Here is a 26,896-nt window from a genome sequence, read left to right as displayed (position 1 = left end):
GATATAGACTTCCATATATCAAAATAAACAGGATCGAAAAAAAATTTGATTGAGCCATGTCCGTCCGTCCGTCCGTTAACACGATAACTTGAGTAAATTTTGAGGTATCTTGATGAAATTTGGTATGTAGGTTCCTGAGCACTCATCTCAGATCGCTATTTAAAATGAACGATATCGGACTATAACCACGCCCACTTTCTCGATATCGAAAATTTCGAAAAACCGAAAAAGTGCGATAATTCATTACAAAAGACCGATAAAGCGACGAAACTTGGTAGATGAGTTGAACTTATGACGCAAAATAAAAAATTAGTAAAATTTTGGACAATGGGCGTGGCACCGCCAACTTTTAAAAGAAGGTAATTTAAAACTTTTGCAAGCTGTAATTTGGCAGTCGTTGAAGATATCATGATGAAATTTGGCAGGAACGTTACTCTTATTACTATATGTACGCTTAATAAAAATTAGCAAAATCGGAGAAGGACCACGCCCACTTTTAAAAAAAATTTTTTTTTAAAGTAAAATTTTAACAAAAAATTTAATATCTTTACAGTATATAAGTAAATTATGTCAAGATTCAACTCCAGTAATGATATGGTGCAACAAAATACAAAAATAAAAGAAAATTTAAAAATGGGCGTGGCTCCGCCCTTTTTCATTTAATTTGTCTAGAATACTTTTAACGCCATAAGTCGAACAAAAATTAACCAATCCTTTTGAAATTTGGTAGGGGCATAGATTTTATAGCGTTAACTGTTTTCTGTGAAAATGGGCGAAATCGGTTGATGTCACACCCAGTTTTATACACAGTCGTCCGTCTGTCCTTCCGCATGGCCGTTAACACGATAACTTGAGCAAAAATCGATATATCTTTACTAAACTCAGTTCACGTACTTATCTGAACTCACTTTATCTTGGTATGAAAAATGAACGAAATCCGACTATGACCACGCCCACTTTTTCGATTACGAAAAATGAAAAAAATGCCATAATTCTATACCAAATACGAAAAAAGGGATGAAATATGGTAAGGTAATTGGATTGTTTTATTGACGCGAAATATAACTTTAGAAAAAACTTTATAAAATGGTTGTGACACCTACCATATTAAGTAGAAGAAAATGAAAAAGTTCTCCAGGACGAAATAAAAAACCCTTAAAATCTTGGCAGGTATTACATATATAAATAAAGTAGCGGTATCCAACAGATGATGTTCTGGGTCACCCTGGTCCACATTTTGGTCGATATCTGGAAAACGCCTTCACATATACAACTACCACCACTCCCTTTTAAAACTCTCATTAATACCTTTAATTTAATACCCATATCGTACAAACTCATTCTAGAGTCACCCCTGGTCCACCTTTATGGCGATATTTCGAAAAGGCGAACACCTATAGAACGAAGGCCCACTCCCTTTTAAAAATACTCATTAACACCTTTCATTTGATACCCATATCGTACAAACAAAGTCTAGAGTCACCCCTGGTCCAGAAAGGCCCACTCCCTCTTAAAATATTCATTAACTCCTTTCGTTTGATACCCATATTGCACAAACGAATTCTAGAGTCACCCCTGGCCCACCTTTATGGCGATATCTCGAAACGGCGTCCACCTATGGAACTAAGGATCACTCCCTTTTAAAATACTCATTAACACCTTTCATTTGATACCCATATCGTACAAACGCATTCTGGAGTCACACCTGGTCCATCTTTATGGCGATATCTCGAAAAGGCGTCCACCTATAGAACTAAGGCTCACTCCCTCTTAAAATACTCATTAACTCCTTTCGTTTGATACCCATATTGCACAAACGAATTCTAGAGTCACCCTGGTCCACCTTTATGGCGATATCTCGACAAGGGGTCCACCTATAGAACTAAGCCCCACGCCCTTTTAAAATATTCATTAACACCTTTCATTTGATACCCATATCATACAAACAAATTCTAAAGTCACCCCTGGTCCACCTTTATGGCGATATCTCGAAAAGGCGAACACCTATAAAACGAAGGCCCACTCCCTTTTAAAAATACTCATTAACACCTTTGATTTGATACCCATATCGTACAAACAAAGTCTAGAGTCACCCCTGGTCCACCTTTATGGCGATATCTCGAAACGGCGTCCACCTATAGAACTAAGGCCCACTCCCTTTTAAAATACTCATTAACACCTTTCGTTTGATGCCCATATTGTGCAAACAAATTCTAGGGTCACCCCTGGTCCACCTTTATGGCGATATCTCGAAACGGCGTCCACCTATGGAACTTAGGATTACTCCCTTTTAAAATGCTCATTAACACCTTTCATTTGATACCCATATCGTACAAACGCATTCTAGAGTCACCCCTGGTCCATCTTTACGGCGATATCTCGAAAAGGCGTCCATCTATAGAACTTAGGTCCACGCCCTTTTAAAATACTCATTAATACCTTTCATTTGATACCCATATCGTACAAACGCATTCTAGAGTCAACCCTGATCCACCTTTATGGCTATATCCCTAAATGGCGTCCACCTATAGAACTATGGCCCACTCCCTCATAAAATACTCTTTAATGCCTTTCATTTGATACACATGTCATACAAACACATTCCAGGGTTTCCCTCGGTTCATTTTCCTACATGGTTATTTTCCCTTATGTTGTCACCATAGCTCTCAACTGAGTATGTAATGTTCGGTTACACCCGAACTTAACCTTCCTTACTTGTTTTTTTTAAGTTTTTTTTTGAAGTTAAGCCACAACAGAAGTAACAAACAATTTCGAATTATTTGTGAAGAGATGTGTCGGCTTCTTATCGGTAACAACAGATACCGACAAGTTATTTCTTTATTATCGACTTATTATCGAAGCAGTTGTCGCTTTGTTATTGGCTGTCTATTTCCGAGTCAACGGCTTATTAAAGTTTTATCGATATCAGATTCATAACAAACTGAAGAGTCACCGATAACAAATCGATAACACGTCAAAAACAGATTGGGACCACAAATCGATAACAAATCGGTAAATATTCGATATTGAAAAGGTAAATTTTCACATTTTAAAAGGTATTTTTTTAAGGTCGAAAAAGTTGTGGTCAAAAAATTTTCTTTATGGGATCCCGGGGATACCTATAGCATTTTCATGACGAATCATGCATTCTTTTTATTTTCCAGACTTTTATCAAAAAAATCCACAAATAAAAGTTAAATCCGTATATTTATTTTTTGGGGACAAACAAAAGTTCGGCCATACGACTATGGAACGGCTCCTCCAAATGAAACGAATTTTTTACCAACAGACTCTTCTCAATGTCTAGATTTGAAACCTATGTGGTCATTAGAAAGTTTTTGTTAGTAATACCAGAAATTCGTCAGCGAAAAACTAAAAGCAACTCTCATAGTACTGTAACGAACATAGTGAAACTCCGCTTATTTTACACCTTCTGCAAACGTTCTAATCGCTGTTGAATAAATAACTCCAATTTTCAATAAAGCAAAATGGTCTTTATTAGACTACTTTGAAAGTACTTCATAATAACTCTTACTTCACAAGTAATTGCGTGTTTAAACCAAACTGATTCGTCATGCCTCAGCTTGTGCTGCTTTTATACTTCGGTTTCCTCGTTGACCCATTTCTCTTAAGGTCTAGTAATTTCGTGAACCTGATGCTTGTTTACCAGCTATATAGACGTATATTTGTAATTTGTATCCATATGCGTGTGTATATGTGAGTACTACTCCGGCTGATGATGACATACGTTTGTCTGTTGCCTTGTATGTAGTAGATGATTGATTTGTTTATGTACATACTGCTTAGTATCGGCTTAGTGATGGTAGTATCGCTTAGTGATACTAATATTTGTCACAGTACTATACTTATACTTTTATATAGTAAACTTTTCGCCATAAAGTTTGGTTCAATTGAGATATTGCCTTGAAATTTGATACAATGCTTTCAGTTGAAGCAAGAAGGGTTGTTATAGGGCCAGACTTTTATTCTGTCCTTAAAAATAAAAGTCCAGATTTAATAATTTCTTTCGGACTAAAAAATTAAAAGTACGAAAATAATTTTTTCTGAAAGACTTTTACTATAAGCGGAATAACAGTTTGGGTCCCTGTAAATTTTTGATAAAAGATCGATAGCTTTTCGGTAACAAATCGGTAGCACGAAGATACCAATTCGATGAAAAATGTATTACTTTTTTAAAACAGGTCGATATGTTTCCGATAGAAGACCGGTAATTTTTTGACAACACCTCAATAACTTTTTCATATATTATCGGTAAACTTCGACAACAAATCGTTTCAATAAGAAATAGATAGATTTTTGATAAAAAATCGATAGCCCACCGATAACAAATTTTATGACACTCGATAACATATTGATAGCATTTTTGATAAATAATCGCAACTCTTCGATAGTAAAATCAATACCGATAATTTGTCGATAGTAAAATGATAACCTTTGTTATCGAAGGAAAGTATGTATATTAAACTGGGTCGATTTGTATGGACGAAAGTTAGCCGATATCGCGCCATCGATTTTTCGATAGGATTTGGGCTCAGGAAAAAAGTTCCACTACGCATACCCAAAAAAATAATTTTCGAGCTCGCGAAAAAAAAAATGGTGAAAGGGTAAGTTTGTTTAATGGTGTGTTCAGTTTATACTTATATTTAAGAATTCGTGAGCTTAACACCAGCTTATAATAATTGAATTTCAATTATTATGTTTTCTAAGAGAAACTGAAAAGAAAGAAACATTTACTGGCATATTGCGATGGACCCATTTCGAAAACCGCCAACGTAATCATCATCAGGCAATTGTGTAATGTTATCAAAGGTTAAGGTAAATTTTTCGACCAAAACCCAAAAAATATTTTTTTTTCAACAGTTTGTTACCGATAACAGTTTTTTGAAAAAAAAAAAAAATTTGGGTTTTGGGGAGTGTTTTGGTCAAAAATTGACCCTTTGGCCATTTTTTTTACAGGCTCGAAAATTATTTTTTTGGGTATGCGTAGTGGAACTTTTTTTCCTAGCCCAAATCCTATCGAAAAATCGATGGCGCGATATCGGTTAATAAATCGACCTAGTCTAATGTATATAACTCTCCGATAGAGATCGATAAGTTGTATATACACACTTCAACGATAACACACCAATAACAAACTGATAACTTGTTGATAAGGAATTTATAACATGCCCAAATCCTGTCCACAATATACCGATAACCGGTAACGCATTGAAAATTTATCGATTACAAACCTTTACCACTTCGATAACGAATTGATAACACGCCGTCCAGTTTTTCTGACTAGATCGTTTCAAATCCTTCAATATTTTATGTGATTTATGTATTCGTTATCAGATCCACTGCGACAAATTAGATTCGGTTTAAAAACAATTTCTCCTTTTCGCGCTAAGGGACTTACCGTGGCATCCCTCAAGGATTCTTCCTCGCTACACTTGCCGTTTTCAATTTATTCGGCTTCCTACGTTACAGAGTCGTAGAGAGATGATAGGTGTGTTATTTTTAGTTAAACTTATAAGAGGGATGGTAAATAGCCCGTTTCTGCTTGGTGAAATATTATTTAATGTTCCCTTTAGACCATCTATACATTTTCAACGACTTCATATAACCACATGCAGATCGAACTTTGAAATGCACGAACCTCTTCGTTGTGTGCGTACTGATATCAACAAGCACTGCAAAAAAAATTAAACGTGACTCACTGCTCGTTATAAAAAAAAATCTACCTGACTACCTGACTGCCTGACTTGGAATCACGTCCCTTCCAACCTCCCACCCTTATCGCCAGTTCCAATAATTTGGGAGAGTGGCTTGGAATCACGCCCTTTCCAGCCTCCCAGCAACGCAGCCCTTATTGTGTGTTAAATATACATAAACTGTTCGAAATCACGTCCATTCCGACAGCACTAATAATCAATTCTTGTTTGCTCGGGTGGGTGGCTTGGAATCACGTCCTTTCCAACCTCTCATACAACCTAACCCAGTAATTAAATATACATCAGCTACTCGAAATCATGTCTATTCCGCCAGCAATAATAACCTATTCCCGTTGCTCGACATCACAGTCCATCCCGACAACGGATTTAATAATATACGTACATATATATTCTATACTAAAAATTTCGTTCACTTTGTATGCTTCTGTACAGTAAATCCTGATCTGGTAAGGAGATATTGCCAAGAGACCAAAATGTACCATGTGTAGATAAAAATTTGGTTTTCATTATAGTGGCAACTGGATTGTATGGTAGTTCACTTTAAGGTAGTTTGACTGTATGTACCTTGTAAGCCATTAAAATTAATTACTTAGCAATGGAGACGATATTAGATTTATATTTAAGTGGGCAAAAATTAGGGTATTAGTTTGCTATCTTTGATGACAATCTTGCATTATTGACATCAATCAATTATATGAAGCGGATCGTAAAAAATAATAGAATGACCTCAGTTTTGACACAATACGTACAATTTGAGAGGCCTTAAAGATTTGTTGGTGTACACAAATTTAATTTTGATTATTAAATACTAGCAGGGTACCCGGCGTTGTTTGGGTTGGGCAGATACTAATCTAAATAAGAAGGTGTATTTTAACGCATTCCTTCCCGTTACTCAAAGTCAAGTAATCCATATATACGATTTTATTGATCTTCTTCAAAATGTATATCCCAATTTGCTCATTCTTACCCTTTATAATTTCCTTATCTCTCCCTTTTCTCTTTTACACCCTCTACCTCGCTCCTTCTTTTTGCTTAGATCCCTCATTCCTCTAATTTATCATTCTTTGCTTTATTTTTCAAATTTTATTCTGTCACACGCAATTCATACTCAAAATCTCATAACTTAATCAAAATATTTTAGCTGCACAATTTTTGTCTATCATCTCATATAGACAGCTATTTTTACAATGAAATGCTTAAATTTAATAAAAACTTTTAAATCCCTCAATGCAATCGCTTTAACTTTTTGTTAATTCATTGCTATGACCAAACAAAAGTTCTGCACTTAAGTACGTACATGGCGTATGAGTAACTTTTGCTGACATACAAAATTTGTCGCACCACTCAGTGGCGCATGTGAAATTAAAAAAAAAAAATTTATTTAACATTCTTAGTTCTGGAATATGAAAAACCTTCGTCTTGATCGAAGGAACCTACAGCCAAAATTTGGTGATGATTGAAGTGTGGGAAATACGTTTCCATAGGGAACACACACACACACACAGAATTTGATTTATATATATATAGATTTCTGTAAAATACTCCCCGGGGTCATGAAAGATAGCTTAGCGCTGGTCTACATACCCACGAATAAGAGCAAAAGTAATGATTCAAGGGGTTGTGTAGCGCAATATATAGCTTCTCCAACCCAATTGTCAACCTCACCTTCGAGCGGCGAATCCCGTTTCACTAACAGACGAGGCTCTGGCGAGCCCAAGCTCCTCATGGAACTTGGGGGTGGGGAGGGAGGGATGGCCTGAAGGTTCAATGTGGCCATATAAATCGTTCCCGAGATGGTCGGGCCAGCACCTTAATGGTGCTGTGTTACCGGAGCGTATCGGATCTGTATCCGACAAAGGACCATCACATCGATAACACTCCCCAAAGCCTTCGGGGAGTAACCTAATCGCTACAACAACAACAACAACAACAGCAAAAGTAATATTTATACCAAAAATACAAGCGAAGTCTTTCAGACCAATAAGTCTAACCTCATTTGTGTTGAAGGGAATGTAAAAGATAATAGACCACGGAATCAGGTCTAATGCCCTCATAGCCAGCACGCCTACGCAGCTGACAGGTCCACGGGCACCGCTCTTTATCAACTGTCGACCGAAATCCAGAGGGAGTTCGAAGTCGAGAAAACAGTGCTCTGCACTTTTCTTGACATAGAAGGTGCATTCGATAATACGTCTCACGAAAGCGTAAATATAGCACTGCAGGGAAGAGAAATTAAGAGGCTTATCCAAGGGTGAATAGAAACTCTACTTCGCACGAGAATCGCTGAAGCACAAGTGGTCAATACCACGAGGGGGTCCCAAGGAGGAGGTCTGTCACCCATTCTGTGGAGCCATTTTGGGGCTTAACATAGACCCAGCAAAGACGGCCATCTTCCCTTTCGCCAGAAGAAAAGTCCTACCAGCTCTAAGAATAATAACGACAGATGGTGGAGCACTAGAATATGGAACCGAGGTACAGTACTTGGAGGTCACCTTTTACACCAAGCTCCTATGGAAACAGCACTTTGTCGAAGTCCATAATGGTATGCAAAGGTGTAGCAGACAATTCATGGAGCTGCAGCCCACATGTCCTAAGATGGATGTATTCCATGACAGTTAACTCATGATAACCTATGGCTCCTGGGCGTCAAGAACAGCTCGATTAACAACGAGGCAAGCACACGCAAAACACCAACGACTAGCGTGTGAATTCAGCACGGGGACTATGCGCACATGCCCTACAACAGCTCTTGAGGCAATTCTCGACCTAACTCCGCTACACATAGCGATAGACCAGTCAGCCAAGCGAACCCTCCTGAATATTTTGAAGGAGGGCTTGGGCAAAAGGAAAGGTTATCTGATCCCCAAGCTTGGAGAAACTAAGAGAGATCTTAATTTACCAACACTCGAGATATGATACCCAAAAGCAGATAGTCTTTCAGAAAAGATATAAAGTCAAATTGGGAGACAAGATAACATGGAGCTGGAGTCTTTGAACACAGAGTCAGAATATCAGTGCTTCTGAGAGAATACCCGAGCATATTTAAAACGGAAGTATTCGCAATAAATCAGTGTGCTGACCTAAACCTTCAACGCAGATACTCCAACGAAACCATCGTCATACTCAAGGCAATTGTTGCGTCCAAAATAAAATCAGCACTAGTCGTGGAGTGCATGGAATAGCTAAACCAACTGGCACGTTCATACAGTACTGCTGTCATGGGTCCCAGGTCACAGGCGAGTGGAGGTAATGAGGCCCAGAGGGTTAGGGGCTTAGAATATACCCGCGAGGTGACTAAAATCCCAAAATGATTCAAGGGGTTGTGTATCGCAACCCTTTCAAGGGATTGCCTGCGCAATTTATAGTTTCTCCAACCCCTCACCTTGTGAGTCTTGTTTCTTTAGCAGCCGAGGCTCTAGCGGCCCAAGTTCCTCATGGATCTAAGGGGTGCCTACAAGATTTCATATAGTCATACTAAATAGTTCCCGATATGGTCGGGCTAGTACCTTAATGGTGCTTGTTACCGGAATTTACCGGATATATATCCGCCAAAGGACCATCAACATCGATAACACCCCCCAAACTTTCGGGGAGTGTCCTTATCGCTAAACAACAACAACAGCGGGTGAACAGCCTGGCAAGGGAGGCAGCAACTGCTCGACCCATTGGGCCTGAGCCGCTTTTTACAGTTGGCCACAGGAAGGTAGATGGCACTTATTGTTAGAAAAAAGGGAGGAAAGAGAAGAGCACTGGCGCAATGCGCCAGCTTTAAAGCAATCTCAGATACTGTTAGGTGGATATAGTACAAATCACTACAGAGCAATCATAGGCCTTTCAAAAAATAACCTAAGAATTCGACCAGCTATTCTTAGAGGATATTGCAGACTGAACAGCCACATGCATAAATTGGGCATACAATCGAGTGACACCTGCCGGTTCTGTAGTCGGTTGGCGGGAACTGCGGAACATATCCTCTTGGAGTGCGACGTAATCACAAGGCATAAAAATAAATAAATGTAAGGCGCGATAACCTCCGAAGAGATCTAAGGCCGAGCTTCTCTTCCAATTTGCGTCGTGCTCCGCTTGATTTTCCCTACAAATTGGCCGGACGGGACCTACGTGTTTTATGCCGACTCTGAACGGCATCTGCAAGGCAGATGAGTTTTCACTGAGAGCTTTTCATGGCAGAAATACACCCGAAGCGCTTGCCAAACACTGCCGAAGGGCGACCCCGCTTAGAAAAATTTTCTTCTAATTTAAAAACCTTATTTCTAAAATTTTAATGCTGCTTTACCCGGGGTACGAACCCAGGGCATACGATGTGGTAGGCGGAGCACGCTACCATCACACCACGGTGGCCGGCGTCACAAGGCATAGGGCTAAGTTTTTGGGCTCGCCTTGACCAGAGCATTCCCACATTCAAACATTCGAAACAAGGAAGCAACTAGGCTTCATCAGAGATCTCGGCTTGGATAAGGTGTTGTGAAGGAGATGAGAACACAATAGACCAATGGTCGCAGTGCAATCCTCAACCATAATCTACTTATCTAACCCTCAAAAAGGGTAATTCCCCGCAATCTGACATAGCTCATGTATAGCCGAAAGATCTAGGGAACGGCTCAACCGATTTAAATGAAATTTGGCACAGAGATAATGTATCACCTTCTAAGACTTTCTACCAGGTGTTGCCACTCAGAATGTTTCACAAGGTTGCCACCTATTCGAAATTAAAAAAAATTGCATGAGATATGCCGATATGGGTATCAAACGAAAGGTATTTCACTCCGCATCCCAATAGGGACATTTTTGAGTAGGGTTACCACCTATTCGAAATTTAAAAAAAATTTGCATGAGATATGCCGATATGGGTATCAAACGAAAGGTATTTCACTCCGCATTACAATAGGAACAGGGTTGCAATTTAGGGTTGCCACCTATTCTAAATTTAAAAAAATTCATGAAATATGCCGATATGGGTATCAAACGAAAGGTATTTCACTCCGCATTACAATATGGACACTTTTGAGTAGGGTTGCCACCTTTTCGAAATTAAAAAAAAATTGCATAAGATATGCCGATATGGGTATCAAAAGAAAGGTATTTCACTCCGCATTACAATAGGGGCATTTTTGAGTAGGGTTACCAATTTGGGTTTCCACCTATTCGAAATTTAAAAAAATTGCATGAGATATGCCGATATGGGTATCAAACGAAAGGCATTTCGCTCTGCATTACAATAGGGACATTTTTGAGTAGGGTTGCCATTTAGGGTTGCCACCTATTCAAAATTAAAAAAATTGCATGAGATATGCCGATATGGGTATCAAACGAAAGGTATTTCACTCCGCATTACAATAGGGACATTTTTGAGTAGAGTTACCAATTGGGGTTGCCACCTATTCGAAATTTCAAAAAAAAATTCATGAGATATGCCGATATGGGTATCAAACGAAAGGTATTTCACTCCGCATTATAATAGGGACATTTTTGAGTAGGGTTACCAACTAGGATTGCCACCTATTCGAAATTAAAAAAAAATTGCATGAGATATGCCGATATGGGTATCAAACGAAAGGTATTTTACTCCACATTACAATAGGGATATTTTTGAGTAGGGTTACCAATTAGGGTTGGGGTAGTTAGACGAAATAGTACTATACTTACTCATATTCTATTAAAGCTTTAAAGAAGAACATTAAAGTTAAAAATCTTCGTAAAAAAATCTTACACATGATTCGACTTAATTTTCTAAATTTCATACACGCTAATAAAGTTGAAATGCAATATCAAGGCACCGTGGCAAATTCTAGCAAAATATATTTAAATGCATATTTTTGGTAAATATGGAATGAATAATTGCAATTTCTCACAGATTACTATTAGAAAGATTTCTCACCGTAGCAAAAAGGTATCTCACGAAGGTAATTTTCTACCGTTGAACACAAGAGGCATATGTTCAATTTGAAAACGACATCTAACCATTTAACTACTTACCAATAGATGGCGCTTAGGGAAGTAAGTTGACATTTAATAAAACTAACTGATAGTAGTCGTAACTGATAGTTGTCATTCGTGAAATTTACAACTTTTTGGAATTTCATAGTGTATAACTAAAAAATGTTTGAAATTAATAATTCGGCGCATGAAGATACTCGACCTAAATAACTTTGTTCTCGATTTCACTAATTGTCATAACAATCCCTTACACTATAGCCTGGAATTACCCATTTCAAGTTTTTCATTTCAGTTCATTTTAAGGAAATCAAATATTGGTAAGTAAAAATATATATAAGATATGTACATATAAAAAAAAGTAGTTTGATTAATGATGACATGTAGAACAAAGTAAGTTATGCGGCATACTCGAAGATTGCCGAGCAAAGCTCGGTCGCCCAGGTACTTTCATTAAAATTCCTAATGTTCTGTTGTTGTAGTTATTGTGATTCATTACAGTACATACCTTGCATTTTATGGGATTGTCGTCCATTATAATTCAATATATACATATGTAAGTACAAAGTTATTAACAATAAAGGAGAGTCAGAGCTATGTTAGAGCTATTGTAAGTACTCAGGCATACATACATACATACATAAACATAGTTATAAGGTAATCAGTTTATCAGTAAATACAAATATAAATAGCTAGCTACCCATAAATCTTTGTGTATATGCTTGTTGTCGTATTTATAGCTACACTTGATATCTGATTAAGCTGTTAAATTATAAATAATAAAGTGATATATTTTTACTTAGTGACAGAATATCCAACAAAATATACGAACTTTGAATACCACCCCCAGCGGGTTAAAGGGTTAGAATATACCCGCGGTAGGTATGCCTGTCGTAAGAGGCGACTAAAATACCAGATTCAAGGGGTTGTGTAGCGCAACCTTTTCAGGTTGCCAGCGCAATATTTAGCTTCTCCAAACCCAATTGTCAACCTGACCTTCGAGCGGCGAATCCCGTTTCACAAACAGACGAAGCTCTGGCGACCCCAAGCTCCATGGGAATGGAGGGATGGTCTAAAGGTTTAATGTGGCCATATATCTCGTTCCCGAGATGGTCGGGCTAACACCTTAATGGACAAAGGACCATCACATCGATAACTCTCCCCAAAGCCTTCGGGGAGTAACCTTATCGCTACAACAATAACAACAACAACAACAACAACTTGGAATACCCGTTCAATGGGGACCAGCACTTGAAATTGAAAAAAAGAATCATCTAACGGCAGTTCATGTAAACAAGCGATTTTATTAGGGTTCTTGTTTAACGTCGCAGTTGAAAAGATGGGATTGAGTCTGGTTAATTTAGAGTTTAGCCTGGTACAATATCTAGTTAGAAAACGAGACGAAATAGTGCACGCCTTCCTGGCGAGAATGCTTTCGTCTTCTGTATTTGACTCTGATAACGAAGGCAGTGATTCGGCAAAGTAGTTTACCGACTCTGTATAGATAAGGTTCCGAGCCCTCCCCACATTTGTTTAGATCAAATCAGATTTGTGATAGTACAGCATTTCACAATACAATGCTCTTTAACATTGCGCAGTGAGGCTTTCTCAACATGAGTTCAAATCTTAGGGGTTGGCTTTTGCAGCTTGCGTGGACATTTTTTCTTAATTTATCAGAAAATTCTGAATGTAAGTATGTATATCTAAGTGTATTCCTTATGTTGGAACTATGTACTTAGACGGTTGAATTGATGTGATTACAGAAAATCCCTTAAGGGAAATGAACAAAATCAAGACAATGAAAGCGAAAATTAATAAAGGAGAAAGCAGCCAAGCGTTTCTCAAGGCAGCTGGCTATATGTACCGGAGCGACTCGAGATTTTTCCCGACCGAGGGCTGTCATTTCAGTGTAACCCCATTTAACCCCAAAGCAGCCAAGGCTGTCCCCAAATTCCAGCTCACGCTAACGCTAAAACACAATCGCAAAAAATCTCTAAAACAGTAGCTTTTTTATTTTCCATGTACATACATACATATGCACTTAAACTTTATATGGACTGCTACGTGCAAGACTTTATCTACACTTATGAAACTGTTGCGCATAAAATACTTATGTACTAAAGTGCGTCTACTATTCTTCACTTTCAATTTTGGTATGTGTTATACACTATGACGAAAAAGGTTTGTGTATATAGTCTTTCTCCGTACACTACTACTACGTGTCATTGTCGAAGGTCGTTTTTTTTTTTTGTTTTTTAAGTCGGAGATATAGATGTATATACATTAAAAACATCACGGGTGGTATCAAGTCTGCAGAAAATGATGCAACATTTAGTACCATGTGGTCACAAGGAATTACCGACTAATTCTTATGTAAAAGTATATGAGTTAGGCTGCTATTCCTTGTGACTATATAGTACTAATGGTGCATACTTTTCTGCGCTCTTCATTCTGTTTTAGATATTTTTGACGATGGAATTTTTGCGTAAGCAAAGGTTGAAATTTGGGGCTGTATGGTTAAGTGTGTTCATATCAAATCGTACCAAAGACTGTTGGGTGCTTTATAAATGCTAAATGTCGGTATGTTCGAGAACTTTATACTACAAAGAATCAACACCATAGATAACACTCCCCAAAACCTTTGGGAAGTGTCTTTATCGCTACACAATAAAAAAGGCGAAGCAAATGTTAAGTTATTGAAAGATAAAATATGAGAAAAGGAGAGGAAGGGAAAGGGAGGAAAGCAAAAGAAAAGAAAGGGAAGGAAAGTAAAAAGAAAAGGAAATGATAGGATAGTAAAGGAAAAGAATTAAAAGGGCCGAAGGGCCGATCCCGGTTCAAAGAATGATCAAAATCGAAAAAACGCTCAAATTAAATACAAAGGCACGAGTATACAGCCCAATTCTAAATATTCCCTCGGAATTTTGTTCTCGCGGATTTTTTTATTCCCGCGGACAACTTGCTACAATTCTTTTCTCCTAGGGATAACAATAATTGAAGTATAGGAATTTCGAATTTTTGAAGTCAGCTGTTTTTTCAATTCAAATTTCGTTGCGCATTTCTTAGTTTTTTTTTAATTGAAAAGTTGAATTATTGTTGGGAATTTGTTTGAAATTAAGAAATAAAGTATAAACAATGCACAGTATTGCATGTCGTATTCACTCAAATGATTAATGAATTTGTGCCACAGCAACATCAACAGAGGAGCATAAGAAGAAGAAGACGGCGGGATAACACAAATCCGCTGGAGTAGTCTGCTTCCATTCAGCAAGTCAATTTTCTGGCGGCCAAGTCGAGTTGAATTCGTCTTTCGCATTTGCCAAAATCCATTTAAGCCTTCTTAAAAAATCCTTGCGCAATTCCTGGATGGCTGCATCAAATATACCAAAAGCTCTTCCGTTGCTTATATAATACTTTTCGACTTAAAATAGAGAATATTGTGGTAGAATGTACATATTTTAGCACAAATTTGTACAAATAAGTGTTCTTTCTTAAAATAACCAATTTACTTTAACTATTTTGATGCTTTTCCTTTAATTTAAAAAGTGAAAAAACTCCTAAGAAATGGCAGAGAAATCTCCCTCATAATACCTACTTTTCTCCCATAACCGGTCTCCGCTTTTTCGAACATTTTTAAAAATAAGAGGAAAGGGACAAGTGAAAAAACTCACAAGGAATTTTTATTTAGGATACGAGGAATGCGAGAAGGGAAAAACGCGCAAGGAATTTTTGTTTAGAATTGGGCTGACAAAATAAGGAAAAAGTGAATAAATTCTGAAACAAAGCTTTAGGGCTAAATCCAAATAATGGTCGTAAAGAATAATCTGAGTTGAGTCGTTTGGCAGCCAATTGAGTGAAATCCCGCTCAACCATCGATTTACTAATTCAGACCAATTCTAAATATTCTCGCGGAATTTTGTTCTCGCGGATTTTTTTTATTCCTGCGGAAAAATTCCTCCAATTCTGTTCTCCTAGGGAGAACAATAATTGGGGAATAGGAATTTCGAATTTTCGAAGTCAGCTGTTTTGTCAATTGAAATTTCGTTGCACATTTCTTATTTTGTTTAAAAAATTGAAAAGTTTAATTATTGTTGCAAATTTGTTGGAAATTACGAAATAAAATATAAACATTGCACATTATTTTTTGCATTTCATGTGGTATTCACTGAAATGAGTAATGAATTGGTGCCACAGCAACATCAACAGCGGAACATAAGAAGAAGACGGCCGCATAACACAAATCTGCCGGAGTTGCCTGCTTTCATTCAGCAAAGCAATTTTCTGGCGGCCAAGTTGAGTTGAATTCGTCCTTCATCATATGCCAAAATCTATTTAAGCCTTATTAAAAAATCCTTGCGCAATTTCTGGATAGCTGCATCAAATTTGTATACCAAGAGCTCTACCGTTGCTTATGATATACTTTTCAACTTAAAATAAAGAATATTGTGGTTGTACTTGTTGTTGTATTAGAAGTGAGAATATTGTGGTAGAATATAAATACATCTTTTAGCACAAATTTGTACAAATAAGTGTTCTTTCTTAAAATAACCAATTTCCTTTAACTATTTTGATGCATTCCCTTGAATTTAACAAGTGAAAAAACTCCTATGAAATGGCAGAGAAATCTCCCTCATAATACCTATTTTTCTCCCATAACCCGTCTCCGCTTTTTCGAAAATTTTTAAAAATAAGAGGAAAGGGACAAGTGAAAAAACTCACAAGGAATTTTTATTTAGGATACGAGGAATGCGAGAAGGGAAAAAACGCGCAAGGAATTTTTGTTTAGAATTGGGCTGACAAAATAAGAAAAAAGTGCATCAATTCTGAAACAAAGCTTTAGGTCTAAATCCAAATAATGGTCGTAAAGAATAATCTGAGTTGAGTCGTTTGGCAGCCAATTGAGTGAAATCCCGCTCAACCATCGATTTACTAATTCAGACCAATTCTAAATATTCTCGCGGAATTTTGTTCTCGCGGATTTTTTTATTCCTGCGGAAAAATTCCTCCAATTCTGTTCTCCTAGGGAGAACAATAATTGGGGAATAGGAATTTCGAATTTTCGAAGTCAGCTGTTTTGTCAATTGAAATTTCGTTGCACATTTCTTATTTTGTTTAAAAAATTTAAAAGTTTAATTATTGTTGCAAATTTGTTGGAAATTAAGAAATAAAATATAAACATTGCACAGTATTTATTGCATTTCATGTGGTATTCACTGAAATGAGTAATGAATTGGTGCCACAGCAACATCAACAGCGGAACATAAGAAGAAGACGGCCGCATAACACAAATCTGCCGGAGTTGCCTGCTTTCATTCAGCAAAGCAATTTTCTGGCGGCCAAGTTGAGTTGAATTCGTCCTTCATCATATGCCAAAATCTATTTAAGCCTTATTAAAAAATCCTTGCGCAATTTCTGGATAGCTGCATCAAATTTGTATACCAAGAGCTCTACCGTTGCTTATGATATACTTTTCAACTTAAAATAAAGAATATTGTGGTTGTACTTGTTGTTGTATTAGAAGTGAGAATATTGTGGTAGAATATAAATACATATTTTAGCACAAATTTGTACAAATAAGTGTTCTTTCTTAAAATAACCAATTTCCTTTAACTATTTTGATGCATTCCCTTGAATTTAACAAGTGAAAAAACTCCTATGAAATGGCAGAGAAATCTCCCTCTCCCTCACATTCATAATACCTACTTTTCTCCCATAACCGGTTTCCGCTTTTTCGAACATTGTTCAGAATAGGAGGAAAGGGAGAAGTGAAAAAACTCACAAGGAATTTTTATTTAGAATACGAGGAATGGGAGAAGGGAGAAAACTCGCACGTAATTTTCGTTTAGAATTGGGCTGATTATCAGACCAATTCTAAATATTCTCGCGGAATTTTGTTCTCGCGGATTTATTTATTCCCGCGGAAAAATTCCTCCAATTCTGTTCTCCTAGGGAGAACAATAATTGGGGAGTAGGAATTTCGAATTTTCGAAGTCAGCTGTTTTGTCAATTGAAATTTCGTTGCACATTTCTTATTTTGTTAAAAAAATTGAAAAGTTTAATTATTGTTGCAAATTTGTTGGAAAATAAGAAATAAAATATAAACAATGCACAGTATTTATTGCATTTCATGTGGTATTCACTGAAATGAGTAATGAATTGGTGCCACAGCAACATCAACAGCGGAACATAACACAAATCTGCCGGAGTTGCCTGCTTTCATTCAGCAAAGCAATTTTCTGGCGGCCAAGTTGAGTTGAATTCGTCCTTCGTCATATGCCAAAATCTATTTAAGCCTTATTAAAAAATCCTTGCGCAATTTCTGGATAGCTGCATCAAATTTGTATACCAAGAGCTCTACCGTTGCTTATGATATACTTTTCAACTTAAAATAAAGAATATTGTGGTTGTACTTGTTGTTGTATTAGAAGTGAGAATATTGTGGTAGAATATAAATACATATTTTAGCACAAATTTGTACAAATAAGTGTTCTTTCTTAAAATAACCAATTTCCTTTAACTATTTTGATGCATTCCCTTTAATTTAACAAGTGAAAAAACTCCTATGAAATGGCAGAGAAATCTCCCTCTCCCTCACATTCATAATACCTACTTTTCTCCCATAACCGGTTTCCGCTTTTTCGAACATTGTTCAGAATAGGAGGAAAGGGAGAAGTGAAAAAACTCACAAGGAATTTTTATTTAGAATACGAGGAATGGGAGAAGGGAAAAAACTCGCACGGAATTTTGGTTTAGAATTGGGCTGTATAAGTTCCCGTATTATACATTTCCTCTTTTTACATAAGTTTAAAGTATTTTAAGTGTGTACGCAATAAAGGAATAAACTACTAAAATGGCTAATATTCTTCCCTTATTTAAAAAAATATATATGCAATTCCACAATTAATATTATTAGATACAGTGACTCATCTGCATGTGTAGGTACATAAGCATGTTAGGTTATATTCTTCCTGAGTATCTGACTAGTGTTTCTACATTCAGTTTAATCTATGGCAGGGAACATACCACAACTCCTTCAGCAAACATAATAAACCTCAACCGAATGGACGCCAAACACGACTCATCATAGCCAATGCGTATACCATAATTTGACGCGTCAGTGGCGCCAAGAAAGGGAGATACTGCGTCATTTACCAACACAATATCCAAAGTTTTTGTCTGCAACATCATGACTATCATCTCATTTCACTCTTGATTTATACGAAATGCGACACAATTATCGTACATATGTATGTATTATAATAAAGCAATAAATAAAACGCAACACTCTTTGCCTCGAGAAGATGCTTCCTGGCTTTTGCGCTTTGTTTTGCCGGTTATTTTCTTTATAGATACATTCTTTTTATTAATGTTTGGATATTGATTAAAAATATTCACTTACCCGATTTTGTTTTCAAATTATGCCCATTATTCAAATCAAACTCCATTTCCATATCGGTATCGAAGCCGAAGCTACGAAAGCCTTTGGAACTCAATGCATCTGCATAGTTTTGCATTTTCGATGACGTTGCTGCTGCGGCTGCTGATGCTTCACTACGTGTTGTTGTTGTAACTGCCTCCAGTTTTCAATTTTTATTAAAAACACTTATATTTGTATATGGAAATATATGTATGCATGTAGATTATTCCACGTTAATAGCTTATTTCCAGCTTATTTCTTTTTCTTTAAAAACCTCACAAAATAATTTGCACTTTAAATTATTAAAATCACTTTACAAAAAAAAAAAAACTTAGAACATTCCTTGGATTTTCTTCGGTGCGTTTCGTTTTTTTTGTGTTAAATTTCCGAATGCAAATTTTTATATTTTATGCGTAAATGTCTGGGGCTCGGTCTATGGTCAATTTTCACTCAAATATACAAAATTTGTAGTTTTTGTGCATATAAACTTCACATCAATTTTATTAAATTATTCCTATTGTTTTTGTTACTTTTATTCACTACGTAAACAAAAAGTTTCCGCTTCTTTGCCAATTTATGTGTTGTGAAAGATTTCACAGCGTTTTTATAAATGCACAAAGCAATCATAGTGTACAAGTATAGAAGTATAGGTACACTATCATGCATGATACAAAAAAGAAGGTAGATCCACTCAAAAATTTTTGACGTATTTGGGGACTTTTGAAGTTTTAAAATGTTTGTTGTTTTGCTAGAAGCGTTGTCATACCGTTACAATTTAAGGCGAAATTGTGGATTTTCGGGATGGAAATTTCCTTCAGTATGAAAACGCAATGGTCATCTGAGACAATAATAATATGCTATAGCACGATTTATCTACATATATATATATTGAAAATGCAGTAAAACATGTAATTTTATTTAGAAAAAAATGGATAATGACTCATAAATATGTTTTATATACTTACTTTCATGGCAGCCTGACCCTAAATTTGGAAAAAAAATGCATGTACATATGTACTCGTAGGTGCGTCTTTATGACCTTTTTATTCAATAAATTAAATACTTGACAAATATACCATCAAGTTGTGATTTTTCTCATTTTGTTATTTCCATAATAAATGTTAGTTTCTTTTTGATGTAAATTTAAATGGCGAAGACGAAAAAATGTTCACCCTCTCGCGATGGGGGCAAAATTACATAACTTTTTCGATCTAAACCCATTCTTCCCGGACTTTCATCTCGTCAAATGACAAAACACACAGCTTTTCTTCGGATGGTATATCACATAACTTCATATGCGATAGCATTTGCACTGCGAGGACCTGCAGAATACATGCACATTGCAGATGAGATCTGCTCCAAGTTGTAGCGCGGATATTTTGAATTGTTTTCAAGACTTTTCTCTACATTCATAGTCGACTTGCATTTACTGCGGGGCTCGCTATAAATAAGTATATATATATATATATTTCATATTTTTAAAGACAGGTTCAAATATGAGCTGTTTGTGTGCTGATAGAAGTATTATATTTCCGCTTCACCTTCCATGAGATACCATTTGTTGCATCGCATGTTGTTGTCTTGTTTTGCCTTGAAATAATAATGCAAATGTTAAAACATGTGTATGTATATAATTGAAACTGTTCAAAGACTTACCCTTCCATAAACTCAATATACTCATTTAAATATTCTTCCTGTTCGAAAACTTCGCCACAGTCTTGACTGGAAAAGAATGTACACATGTACACTTAACATTTCAAACCATAAAGGAATGTTTTCCTTACCGTTTATTCCGCGGTACTGCACTTTTTGAAACAACAATTTTATTCCCACTATTACTTATGTCCGTTGAACCAAAATGTTCGAAGCAAACGTAAGGACATTTAGGAAGCGTTTCTTCCCTTACTTCACATGCTTCGAGAATTTTTGGGAACTTGAAAAACGAAATAACTTTTTTTTTGCATTGGTATTTTGTATTTGCGCATTTCCAATGCACACAGCTCATTTTAAACAATTAAAATATTTGACTAGTATATGTTGATTTCAAATCCATCAAAATCACAAAAAATTATAACATTTTTCAATCTGGTTACTAGACTTTTATGAAATTGTCATAGTCCCCGCAAAAGTTAAGTGGCTAATGTCACACGAAATGGAACTACCTCCAATGGTATCTCACGGAAGGTGAAGCGGAAATATAATACTTCTATCAGCACACAAACAGCTCATATTTGAACCTGTCTTTAAAAATATGAAATATATATATATATATATACTTATTTATAGCGAGCCCCGCAGTAAATGCAAGTCGACTATGAATGTAGAGAAAAGTCTTGAAAACAATTCAAAATATCCGCGCTACAACTTGGAGCAGATCTCATCTGCAATGTGCATGTATTCTGCAGGTCCTCGCAGTGCAAATGCTATCGCATATGAAGTTATGTGATATACGATCCGAAGAAAAGCTGTGTGTTTTGTCATTTGACGAGATGAAAGTCCGGGAAGAATGGGTTTTGATCGAAAAAGTTACGTAATTTTGCCCCCATCGCGAGAGGGAGAACATTTTTTCGTCTTCGCCATTTAAATTTACATCAAAAAGAAACTAACATTTATTATGGAAATAACAAAATGAGAAAAATCACAACTTGATGGTATATTTGTCAAGTATTTAATTTATTGAATAAAAAGGTCATAAAGACGCACCTACGAGTACATATGTACATGTATTTTTTTTCCAAATTTAGGGTCAGGCTGCCATGAAAGTAAGTATATAAAACATATTTATGAATCATTATCCATTTTTTTCTAAATAAAATTACATGTTTTACTGCATTTTCAATATATATATATGTAGATAAATCGTGCTATAGCATATTATTATTGTCTCAGATGACCATTGCGTTTTCATACTGAAGGAAATTTCCATCCCGAAAATCCACAATTTCGCCTTAAATTGTAACGGTATGATAACGCTTCTAGCAAAACAACAAACATTTTAAAACTTCAAAAGTCCCCAAATACGTCAAAAATTTTTGAGTGGAACTACCTTCTTTTTTGTATCATGGAAGAGCCAACCTGTATATAGTTGAACCATGGTACACTATGAAAGCAATAGGGGATAAAATTAAAAGCGAAAACAAATTTGCTAACTAATCAATTGCCTATGGCGGAACTATACGAGGTGGCGGCACGGTGACAGCTGGTTGTTACTTTTTTAATTTAAGTTGATACATCAACTTCCGGCGCTGTATGATTTTGACCATGGTTCAACTATATACAGGTTGGCTCATCTGTAAAGCAACAAAATATGTCTGTTCAAATTGTCAAAATCTGTGTATTGGCGTTGGTGCGAATGGTATGGAATGGAAACATAAAACTTAGCAGTTTTTGTATGTGTAAGTAAAATGTTGCGAATGGGTTGGTTTCATTTTGAGTTTGCCATCTACTTTTGGCAATCCCTTCGACCATGCAATGACATAAATAAAATCAGCTGATGAGATGAGCCAACCTGTACATAATTGAACCATGGATTTTGACATTAGTCCATCGATTTACAAAAAAAAGTACATGAATCATCTATTTATGTTTGTAGGTATGTCACCTATGCTGCCACCTTGCCAATTCTATTTTCCTTTCGATGAGTACAAATGCAACTCTGCCGCAGGGTTGACGTTTCCAAATTTAAACACATACCCAACGGGAAATAAAATGGCAATTCTTCTCAGTTTTACCAAATACCCATCTCTATGCAGCGCATATAGCTGGAGTCATTGGTGCCGTATGTCGAATCGCTGTATCCGTATCCCTAACGTAATCAGCTGTTTATCGTTACGACGGTAAACCAAAACCCAATTGGTTGGCTACGATACGGTTACGACCTTAGCGGCACCAATAATCGATTGCATTGATTCTCATAAGGTTGGTCGAATCAGCTGTTAAAAGGTTGCCGATACGGTTACCGATAAAGCACCAATAGCCGGAGTCATTGGTGCCGTATAGCTGGAGCCATTGGTGCCGTATGTCGTATCGCTGTATCCATATCCCTAACGTAATCAGCTGTTTATCGTTACGACGGTGAACCAAAACCCAATTGGTTGGCTACGATACGGTTACGACTTTAGCGGCACCAATAATCGATTGCATTGATTTTCATAAGTTTGGTCGAATCAGCTGTTAAAAGGTTACCGATACGGTTACCGATAAAGCACCAATGTCTCCAGCTAATGTCTCCAGCTTATTTGGCAATTAAACTGTAAATTCTATAATCAGAATTGTACTAATTCGACGTATATTTACATTTAACGATCCGGCTATTATTTCCTATGCAGTTAAGTGTCAATTTATGGGGATTATTATACTGGAGAAAATAATCCCGGTGATATATATATTTTGAGACGGTACAATCTTTTCGTACAATAGAGTTGGCAGATATCCGTGTACCTGTGATTTTGTCACAGCTACTGAAATATCACTGTACATTTCAGTGACAGGTTAGAAGGAATAACCGTGACAGATTGCCTGTGACAGCATTTATTACCCGTTGCCAATAATGGTTACCAATGAACTCAATCACAGTAGATGTCTCGACTGCGACTTAGTTAAGTCATGTTTTTTAAATTTTCCGTTTCACCACCAATGGATTTAGTAGCAAAATTGGTAAAACCGAGAAGAAACTTAGCCTCAAATCTGGGCTAACTTAAGTTGCAACTAAGTTTTAGCCTAAGTCGAGTTGGTGAAATCGGCCCTCAGAGGTTTCCTGCGACATCTGCTACTTATTCGCAACACAAGCCGTAGGGAAAAATATAAAACTGATTCGTGTTGTCGTTATTTGTTTGTTTCAGTCACAGTCACGGGTTAAAATCCCTGTGACTGAGAGGGCACAATCACATATAGCGTTTTTCCTCCAAAATCACGGGATCGGCTAACATTAGCGTACAATTGCTGGCATATACTGATGATATTGATATCACTGGCTTTAATAAACGAGTTCTTATCTTTGTACTGATAAAGACATTTCCCGAGCCTCGCCTGCTAAATATGTATATGATAGGTTCATATTTCTAACGGGTGAGGTTGGCAGTTGGGTTGAGAAAGCTGTGAATTGGGCTTATCAACCCCTTGAGTCCCCAAAAAACGAATCGCATATTTTATCATCTCTGGATGGTATAAAGATGCAAAAAATGTGGGTCGTGTGATGTATGAGGACAAGGCGAAATATTTGCTAGCATCAAGAAATAATCTGAGGAACAATTGAAAAGTGATCAGCCCAATCACGCAATCCATTGTAGACTGTTTTTTCGGGATTCGTAACATTCAAATTCGTAATATTGCTACGATGAATTGCGTGTTTGGGCTGTTTGTTTTAAATATTTTTGCGTTTCGTATTTTTTCTCCGTTGGCAAGAACTTGTCGTAGAAAATTTCAAATAAACGTCAAAATTTTACGTTCCGAGTGAATTCAGTGATGCCACTGTACGAAATTCGAATTTAAGGGCGAATTAGTGGTAACTTATAACCATAAAGCCATAACCAGATAAAACAGCTGATCACACCTACCTTATGGAAATCAATGTAGTCCAGTTAGCGTTATGGTATGGCACCATTAACCGATTACATTGATTTTCATAAGGTAGGTTCGATCAGCTGTTTTATCTGGTTATGGCTTTATGGTTATAAGTCACCATTAAAAAGCCATAACCAGATAAAACAGCTGATCACACCTACCCTTTGGATATCAATTTAATCGAGTTAGCGTTAGGGTATGGCACCATTAATCGATTACATTGATTTCCATAAGGTAGGTTCGATCAGCTGTTTTATCTGGTTATGGTTTTATGGTTATAAGTCACCATTAATTCGCCCTTGACTTATTTACTTTCGGAGACGTTCGGAAACACGGTCGAATTACATGATAGCAATTTCGTAACTTTCCCGAAAAAACGTCTACGATGGATTGCGTGATTGGGCAGAGCCACCAGTCCGCTACGAGTGGCGAGTAACTCGCTGGAAATTAAAAAAATTGATGCCTAATGTTTTCTAAGAGGGACATTTTTAATCGTCTCGCATTTATCCATGCCGACCAGGTGCCTACCTTATGCAAATGTGATTTTTCCAAAGAGAATTAATTAATTAATTAAATACGGTTGGAAAAATAAACACAAATACCCCACGAAAATGTATAGAAGACATTTATGCACATCTCGCCCAAAAAAAAAAAAACTGCGACTACCATAACGAAAACATTATGCAAATGGATACAAAGTAACGAGCGACGTCTCTTATTATATTTATCCTCTTTGGCTCTACTAACAAAGAGGTTGCATTTACGTGTTTTTACCCAACTTCAAACGACATATGCTACGAAATATGATTATACAACTTTTCAAGGCAGAAACACATTCGGAGAACCTGTTACATGGCACTACCGAGAAGCGACTATTTTATGAAAATTTTTTCTATCATATTTCGGAGCTTACCTGTTCCGTGATTTCAACCCAAAAATTCGGCATTAACCTTATATACACAATAACTTTATACCACAGTAGCAGCCTGGCGCCTGAGCAGGGGCATGAAGCCTGCGGCCTTATTCTGTAACTTGACTCGAAAGGAAAATCTATTCGAAAGCTGTCAAATTGTATAAATCGAGTTATATAATAAGGCCCCTGAACCCTCGAATATGAATGCAATATGTTCATGGGTCAGCCGTAATGTGATGGTAGCAGGCTGCGCCTACCACACCGAAAGCCCTGGGTTCATGTCCCGGGGAAAAGAACGTCAACAATTTTAGAAAAAAAGGTTTCTAAGCGGAGTCGCGCCTCGTCAGTGGCTTGGCAAACACCATTTTGCTTTGCAGTTGCCGTTCGAAGTCGCCATAAAACATGAGGTACCTTCCCCTAATTTGTAGAAAATATTAAAAAGAACGACACAAATTGGAAGAGAAGCTGGCCTTAATCCCCTCAGAGATAAATCGCACAAAGTATTAGTTTATTTTTTTTTTTTTTGTTCTTATGCGGCGAATAAAATTTTGGGTGTTTATTTTGTGAAATGGTGAAGGCGCCCTTACCCAAAGAGTATTTCTTTCGACACTTAAGTTTGGCAGTAGTAGAAAAAGGGGAAACAGACCTCGATTAAGTGGACAGAGACGGTTGGCGGATTGCTGGATCTTTATAGATTATGTAACGAATATTAGCAACACTAAGGCACACTAACATCTCTAAGCCACTTGTATCTACATAAACAAATCAATAATTATGTCTACACATATGTACATACAAGAATCGGAGAGATATGCACAAACACATGCATATATCTGAGATACTAACAAAAGTATGCAATCATCGGTGGAAGTATCACTCACATATACACGCGCATATGGCTATGCGAGAAGCTATAAACGTGCATCTCTAGTTTATAGCTGGTGAGTTTATAGCTGGTAAAGAAGTAGTAAATTCTAGAAGAAGAAACGCCTAGAAATATGCGAACGACACAGCAGAGAGTATAAAAGGAGCAAAAGCTGAGTAAGCAGCAATCAGTTTGATTTAAGCACGCTATCAGTTGCGAAGTATAAGTGTTATTGTGAGGTATTTTCAAAGTAGTCTAATGAAGACCATTTTGCATTATTGAATATTGGAGTTAATTATTCAACAGTTTAGCGATACGAACGTTAGTAGAAGGTGTAAAATAAGCGGGGTTTCAGTAAATTCGTTACAATAAATTAAACGAGCAGTGGCGCCTTTATCACGGATATTGGAAACTTAGGCTGATTCAAGTAACGTAACAAATTGTTTTGATTA

At 36.8% G+C, this 26,896-nt stretch overlaps 1 protein-coding gene across 1 annotated transcript in view; it reads right to left on the bottom strand.

Moving 5' to 3' along the window:
- AMPdeam (AMP deaminase) overlaps positions 1-19,727 on the bottom strand; it is a 114,646-nt gene extending 94,919 nt beyond the window's left edge. The window contains exon 1 of the mRNA XM_067785633.1: positions 19,087-19,727. Within this exon, the coding sequence (XP_067641734.1) occupies positions 19,087-19,201 (115 nt within the window). The 5' untranslated portion in view covers positions 19,202-19,727. The remainder of the gene's footprint in view (positions 1-19,086) is intronic.
- Between the last annotated feature and the right edge of the window lie 7,169 nt (positions 19,728-26,896).

The sequence above is a fragment of the Eurosta solidaginis genome, chromosome 4 (genome assembly GCF_040869045.1).
Source record: "Eurosta solidaginis isolate ZX-2024a chromosome 4, ASM4086904v1, whole genome shotgun sequence".
In the NCBI taxonomy this organism is placed as follows: Eukaryota; Metazoa; Arthropoda; class Insecta; order Diptera; family Tephritidae; genus Eurosta; species Eurosta solidaginis.
Note: the sequence above shows the minus strand (reverse complement) of the source record. Positions and strands in the feature narration are given on the sequence as shown.